The sequence below is a fragment of the Phalacrocorax carbo genome, chromosome 1 (genome assembly GCF_963921805.1).
Source record: "Phalacrocorax carbo chromosome 1, bPhaCar2.1, whole genome shotgun sequence".
Taxonomy (NCBI): domain Eukaryota; kingdom Metazoa; phylum Chordata; class Aves; order Suliformes; family Phalacrocoracidae; genus Phalacrocorax; species Phalacrocorax carbo.
In genome coordinates, this window is record NC_087513.1 from 202,653,336 (window position 1) to 202,661,230 (window position 7,895).

The window sequence follows — 7,895 nt, forward strand, 5'->3', positions numbered from 1 at the left end:
AAGATTGGTTCTTTGTACTGTCTTTTATGTTTTATTATTACATATTATGACATAATATGCTATATTTTGTTACATATTATAACATATGTATCATATATATAGCATAATGTTATTCATTATAATCCGTCTTCTTTTGTTGCTGTTATATGATGTTTCCTATAATTTCTCCAGTTTGCCAAGACCTTGTGCCATAGTCTGAATTCAGGATTCAAAAAAGCCCATGAATGTAACTCCACAATTTACCTGAAAAGCAATTCCTTAAACACGCTACAAAATTGCCCAAAACAAAAAGTTGCAGGGAAAATAAGGACAGTAACAGTAGTTAAACACATTGCATCACTACCTGATGATGAAACTGTTATGCAATATTTTTACTAATCAGAGGATGTTATACAACATGAGTCAGAATGTCACTGATTTACAAATTAGCTATATAAACAGAGCTAAGAAGCATGTTCACTAGCTCAAGTGTGAAACCGAGGCAGACAACCTTAGACGAGGATGAAGACCCTTTCGTTTCTCCTGTTGCTATCTGTAGCCTTCTCCTCTGCTTTTCCTGTGGCTCCAGAAGCAGAAGATGAAGGACAAACCCTACAGCTTGTAGAGGTAAACATTTTTCAGTGCATTTCTAAATGAAACATAAGGTAGTTTGAGAGATAACCGTAATTGTGATTTTTTTTTTCACAAAATAAGGCTGGAAATTAAAGATGTACCATTTTGCAGAGGTTTCAAGAGAACATGTTTCCTATCAATCTAGAAAATGTGTGAAAATCATGTGGAACTTATTTACCCAAAAGTCATCTGAATATTGCATAACTTCACTTTTGATGTTGTCAGTAACGTAATAACAAACTACCAACGCATGAGTTCTAGCAGCAAGGCTCTGTGGCTGTGCAGAAAGAGCCAAATTCATCAACAATTTGCATTTCAGAGTGTGCTTTGAAACTTGTGATATGACTGGTCTCAGTCACATAGGGGAGGAAACTGGCTTGAAGCAGGCATGTATTTCAGCATTTTGCTGAATGGATCTTTTGTGGAATACTTTGAAAAAAGGGACATCTATGAGAAATACAACACTGACATAGATAAAACACTATTTATTGGAGACAAAATTATTGACATTTAGTAGGAGTACCTAATATCATATTTCATAGCTAAAAATAAAGGCCATGATTTGCCAAGTGCTGACTCTCTAGTAGTAGTCACCTGCTTCATTGGGAGTCCTGGCTGTGCGGAGTCTCACTGCCAATCTCTATTTCCTTGAAAGAGAGCAGTTATAAGCTTCCTCATAAGTTTTGCTGTTAATCGGGCATCATTAATAATGTGGAATTAATCATTAATAGTAAATATTAGATTTAAAGACATATCTTCATATATTCTATGAGTGAAACAAGAAATTCAGAAAATGATATGAAAACTGAAAGTTATATCTAACTCTTCACACCAGTTCCTGGGAAAATAAGTTGTTCTTGCTCCTGATAAACACAGGGCATTTGGGTATGGGAATAGTTCAAGATTACTTAGAAAATTTCAGTGTGACTGAAGACAGTACTGATATGCCACAATGCTCTCCTTTTTTTAAACTCTGGTTCAGAGTTATCTACAGAATTTCTACAATCTTCAAAGGGATCACCAGCCTCATTTAAGAAAACACAGTGAAAACCCCCTCGTTGCAAAGCTCAAGGAAATGCAGGAATTCTTTGGACTACAAGTGACTGGGAAACCTGATCTTGACACTTTGGAGATGATGAAAAAACCCAGATGCGGTATACCTGATATAGGGCAATACATGTTAACACCAGGGAATCCAAAATGGAAAAGAAATAATCTGACATACAGGTAACTTTCTTAATCTGGTTCAAAAAGGTATAGATCTGGCATCCCAAATTTAGGGAGGGTCTGAACATTATGCCATATACGAACATCCAGAGTGATGAACTGATTTCTAGAAGAAGACAGGTACTTCAGGAGGTGGTATCTAAAATTAAGGCATTATTAATTTTCATTAATGAAAGATGCATCGAAGATTTCTGACTTTTGCACATGTTATTATTTTTCAGCTAAAATGCTGTATTCTTAACAATTTGTAATGTTTTGGGTTTGCTTTGAAGGATTTTGAATTACACCCCGAAGATGAGACAAGCTGATGTAGATGAAGCAATCCAAAAAGCTCTCAGTGTCTGGAGCAATGTGACACAATTGACATTCCAAAAGATTGAGGACAAAGAAGCAGATATAATGATCTCTTTTGCTTATAGAGGTAACGTTGATATATTTACATATTAAATAGCCAGCTACAATCATAGAAATAATTTATGAGTCTAACTGGTTTTTCCCCACTTCATTTTAGACCACCGCGACAACTCTCCTTTTGATGGTCCCAATGGGCAGCTAGCTCATGCCTTCCAGCCTGGTGAAGGTATTGGAGGAGATGTGCATCTTGATGAAGAGGAAGCCTGGACAAAAGGTGGAAGGGGTAAGGACTTTGTAACTGTATCTATTTATATAGTTTTACCTGGTACAATATTAGTTCATGTGATACTTAGTTCATGAGCCTGAACAGAGGCAAAAAGAAAGTAAAAGTTGCAAAACTCATCCTTTTAAAGTGCTTTGCTCTTTTTTCTGCCATTTGTAGGAATCAAGATTTTTAGGTCATAGTGCTTTATAATGGTGACTATGTCAGCACTTAAAAATACTTTTTTTTGTTCAGATGAAACCTAAAACTTGGATACAGGAAGATCTGGTGGTAAACTTCTCAAGTCAAATTCTTTATCTTTCTTAATCTATCACTTCAAAGTTTGGTGCTAACTAGGGTATTCGAGTACCACCAAAACTGTCCTCTCAGTGTTTTGTTTTGAAGGTTTTTTTTCTGTTGGACCATTCATAGTTCGCATGCTCCTTGATCTGAGCAGTTTATGTCATAGCAGGAGAAACAGGGTTTCTGTTTAAGACACATGGACACTAAAGAAAGGACAATGAGACCAGAGTTAAGGCTGGACATTCTTCAAGTACTCATTCAGCTCTTCCATTATGATATTTTTGAGTTTGTGATGTTGATAACATTACTTGCAGCCTCTCTTGTACCTGTAGTGTATTTTGGGAGGATGCTTAAGTGTTTCCCATTTAGTCAATTGTGCTGAATACTGAAACATATTTTACCTTGTTTCATATTATTTTTATCCTACAGGCTACAATTTATTCATTGTTATGGCCCATGAGCTTGGCCACTCACTGGGTCTGTCTCATTCAAATGATCCTGGAGCACTAATGTATCCAACTTACTCCTACACGGACCCCAATGAATTCCGTCTTCCTCAGGACGATATTGATGGCATTCAAGCCATCTATGGTAAGAAAAAAATATTTTTATTTAATATTTCTACTTGGGAGGCTGGTAAACAGTAATAAGAATATACTTAAAATATGCTTATTCCACCAAAATAAGAAGTTTAACTGTTGCTGAACAATTGATAACAAAAGAGAGAAAATTCCTGGAAGCTACCTTCAGCTGAAGTCCAGTTCTGAAAATAATTCATTTTGGAAAAGATGACCACAAACGGTTTTACCAACATTAATAGCCTGCATTTAGTGACAGACCCTTAGTTTAAAACCATATGCCTTCTCATTCTCCGTAAAGATGGTTCTTGGTGTCCTCAGAGACCTTCTGAACACTGTCTTTATATTTCTTCATACTAAAAGATAAAATGTTCTTCCTATAGGAAAATCTAATGCTCCTGTGCAGCCAACAGGACCTGTAACTCCACAAGCTTGTGACCCAGATTTGACATTTGATGCTATTACTACCTTTCGTGGAGAAATAATATTCTTCAAGAACAGGTAACAACAATAAGCACATACATTCTCGCTTTAAAATATTCAGTAGTTTGAAAAAAAAAATTGTAATCCATGAGGGAAAACTGTCCTTTTGGAATGTATTACAAAAAGAAGCACTAGAAAACCACCATGTATTTACACAAGTGGAAGTTCTCAAATCATTAATCCCAAGACCCCTAATTGACAAGAGCAGTGAAGGAGATGGGGGCTTCTAGGTTGTTTTCCAACTATTCTGCTGCTGTGGCCACTGTTGCAACAAAGTTGTCTCTGAACTTGATTCAAGAGCAAAGCAAAGGCATTCCTATATCCCTTAGCAATGTGCCCAGGGGTCCCACACTGTACCTTTCTGCTACTCTTCAATACAAGAGCAGGGGCAGAACTGAAAGCATTGTTAAGTAGAAAGACGTCTGTTAGGTGGTTACTGAAGCCAACTCTTAGCCTGCTTGTCCTACAGAGAAATAGAAGGACTTATGTTCATCTTGCCTAATTTTTAGCATGTGGCTGAGGTTCTAAAGTTAAGAGTGCAATTACTCTAGATTTCTTTTACACTCAGTCAAGGGGAATATTCACACCCAGGTACCCATCTCCACCCGTTATACTCCAGGAGCTATAATAATTATTTTGCACTTATAATAGGAGTTGAACTATTTTAATACACAAATTTTGTTTAAACCAGGTATATGCTGCGCAAACATCCTGAGAGGACAGAGACAGAGCTCAATTTTATCTCAACATTCTGGCCAAAGTTATCATCAGGAATTCAAGCTGCTTATGAAAATGTTGAGAGGGATGAAGTTTTATTTTTTAAAGGTAATGGAATCTGAAACTCTCTACTTTTTTCTGACCAGTTGCATCCTGCTTCTTTGCAAACTGTCAGCACACTACCACTCTTCTTCTTTAAAGGTGTCAAATATTCTTTAAATGTCTCAAATAACTTCATTATGCACATATTACAGTACATGATATATTACCATATATTAATATGTTAATTGCATCTAAAATTACCAACATATTTTGATTAATCGTATGTCCTTCTTAACAATTTAATTTAATGCACATTGTCTAATTTTCAAAATATTATATGGCTCTATACTCAAATAGCAGACAACAGGAATTTAACAAACTCAATATCCCAATCCAATGTCAGTGGATTAACTCATAAACCTCCAGCTCTCCCCAAGTTATTACCCAGATTGATACTTTATATTAATTTGAAAAAAGTCTGGGGAAATTACTATCTGTACACCTTACGATTTTTTTTATTTTAAGATATTTTATGAGTTTTATTCATAAAAACAAAAGCTATTTCCACTGTCTTAATGATGTAGTCCCAGTGTAAGAATTAGACAATTTTCTAAAGTAATAAACTGAGAGGAATTATAATGATATCTAAGACACATTGTTTAGTACCCATCTAAAACACAATTAAATGCTGTTTATTGCAAAAACAAATGGAATTTGTTTATATTTTTTTCAGAGGATAAATATTGGGTTCTCAGGGGATTTGACATTTTACCTGGCTATCCTAAACCAATCTATCATTTGGGGTTCCCGAAGACTGTTAAAAGAGTTAATGCAGCTTACAGTGATGAAACCACAGGAAAAACATACTTCTTTATAGCTGACAGATACTGGAGGTAAGATGTAATGTTCACTTACTAGAGGGCATATTTTCACTTGTCCCTGAGGACTGATGTATAACTATAAAATTCAAGCACAATTATGTTTAAATCATGTATATTCTGGAAATTTAAACAGGATTTTCTGGAAGTTTAAAAATTTTAAGCATTTGCTTGGAAATGTCAAAGTTTCTATAGGATTTTTTTACCATTCATTATATTCTTGTAGCAGGAATCATAGAATCATAGAATCGTAAGGTTGGAAAAGACCTCTAGGATCATCAAGTCCAACCATCCATGCAATACCCCCATGTCTCCTAAACTATACCCTGAAGTGCCAGGTCTACATATTTTTTTGAACACCTCCAGGCATGGTGACTCCACCACCTCTCTGGGCAGCCTGTTCCAATGCCCAACCACACTTTCAATAAAGAAATTTCTCCTAATACCCAATCTAAACCTCCCCTCATGCAGCCTGAAGCTGTTTCTTCTCATTCTGTTGCTAGTAACTTGGGAGAAGAGACCAACACCCACCTTGCTACAACCGCCTTTCAGGTAGTTGTAGAGCGAAATAAGGTCTCCCCTCAGCCTCCTCTTCTCCAGACTAAACAACCCTAGTTCCATCAACCTCTTCTCATAAGACCTGCTATCCAGATCATACTCTCCAGAATGTAATTACTTACAACCAAATGAAAAATCTGCCCTATGAAAGAGTGATTTTCTAATATATTATTCACTTTTCTCCACAAAAGTGCTGCTTTTCTGTTCAGTGTTGTGATAGTGTTCACTTTTCATTCACATTTCAAACAAAATTAACTGCTAATAAGTGTTGCAATTTAATTTCTCTATGAACAAACTATAAATATTCTCCAGTTGGACAGTTGGTGGTATTTATAATTCAAGTGTAGCTCATGACAAATTTCAGAGAGTAATTTTGTTTAAGAAGTACATAGTTGACACCAATGCAAGTATGTTTCAGGACTGTGTTACTATCTTCTACTTCCAAGTTTTATGTTTTGCTTTTGTACTGAACTGGATATCCAGTGCCTCAAAATAGAAACTTATTTTATGTGCAAGTGATGGCCAAGGCTCTGGACAGTCCAGAAATGTATTATTAAGTTCCTGGGCTGCATTCCCAAGGTTCTTGAGACCCTTGTTACAAACTTTACCAACGGCAGAATTTTTGACTCTCAAGACACTCATAATGTGAGAACCTTAATACATAATAGGAAAAATCAAAAACCGACTTTAGCTAATCTTTATAAGACTTCTTAGTAACAGTAGAGTTGCTTATGTGTATGAGTTTGCTTTGGACTTTCAAAATATTGCTTGCTTCCTCACAAATTGTAATGGTGTTTCTTGTTTTAAGATATGATGAAAGAAAAAAATCCATGGATCATGGTTATCCCAGGAAAATAGTCTCCGACTTTGGAAAAATTGGCAGAGTTGACGCTGCTTTCCAGAAAGATGGTAAGTAAAACATACCTTTAATCTGGGTTTTCTTGAATATTTGTGTTTCTGTAGATAAAATCATTTGTTTTCAAAAAACTGTTATTTACCTTAATGAGATAGAAAGGAAAATAGCAAGTATACATGCACTGTTTTTGTTGGTGTTTTTCTTCCAAAATACTGAAAAGAAGTCACCTTTGAAATATAATTGGATTAAATTTTATTTCTAGGCTATATCTACTTCTTCCATAAAACAACTCAGTTCCAGTTTGATCCTCGTGCCAAACGGATTGTTGGACAAATGAAGAGCATCAGCTGGTTTAATTGCTAATTGTAATGTTTTTTCCATATGTTTTTATGTACTGAATTTTTCAGTATTTTATGACTAGCAGGTCAGATTGGATTTCTATCCAAGTTCTGTGGGAGTATATTCTTAATTACTTATTGTAAAACAAATACATTTATATAAGTTATTACAATTTTACCTGCTACATTAAAGTTTCCTAATAAATTAGGTTTGTCATATCATCGTGTCCTTGATGTCTTACTTGCACTAATACTCAAGAGCCAAGCCTCTCTTCCAAACACTAAAAAAATGTATTCTGGCATGAAACATCAGGTCATTTTCCCAAAGCCAGAAGAAGCAGCAGCCAGCTGACTCTGAATTCCACCACCCTCTAAAAGCCCTGGTGAAAATGGCTAGTTGGGTCTCATTAACACCAGTCTACAAATCACACTTCTACATTTCTGTTCCCCTTTTCCCCTCTTCCACTCTTAGCCTTTCCTCCAGGGTGTACACAGGACTTTTTTCCTCATGTTTTTGGGTTTGGAAACTGGGCTTAAGCCTGGAAATGTAGAATAGAAAGGACCCTGAGATCACTGAAACCAGTCCCTTGCTGTCACAGGTAGCCACATCACATAATGGACAAATAAACCTCTTTACTCAAGGTTCTTTCAAGTGCTTACTACTCCAGTAGTTAGTAAATCCCTCCT

General features: G+C 35.9%; 1 protein-coding gene across 1 annotated transcript; it reads left to right on the forward strand.

The window, feature by feature from the left end:
- Positions 1-476: 476 nt before the first annotated feature.
- On the forward strand, positions 477-7,420 carry LOC104039493 (interstitial collagenase). Its single transcript, XM_009514217.2, has 10 exons — positions 477-606; positions 1,595-1,839; positions 2,112-2,260; positions 2,351-2,476; positions 3,188-3,349; positions 3,720-3,837; positions 4,511-4,644; positions 5,312-5,471; positions 6,823-6,923; positions 7,133-7,420. Exons 1-10 carry the CDS (start codon positions 502-504, stop codon positions 7,231-7,233), a joined length of 1,401 nt encoding a protein of 466 aa, XP_009512512.2. The 5' UTR covers positions 477-501; the 3' UTR covers positions 7,234-7,420.
- The last annotated feature ends 475 nt before the right edge of the window (positions 7,421-7,895 follow it).

Bases quoted from the DNA above. Each gene is read 5' to 3' on its own strand.
- LOC104039493 (XM_009514217.2), top strand. From the start codon at position 502: ATGAAGACCCTTTCGTTTCTCCTGTTGCTATCTGTAGCCTTCTCCTCT. The intron at 3,350-3,719 runs GTAAGAAAAAAA...TTCTTCCTATAG, and splicing joins TGGCATTCAAGCCATCTATG to GAAAATCTAATGCTCCTGTG. The intron at 3,838-4,510 runs GTAACAACAATA...TGTTTAAACCAG, and splicing joins ATAATATTCTTCAAGAACAG to GTATATGCTGCGCAAACATC.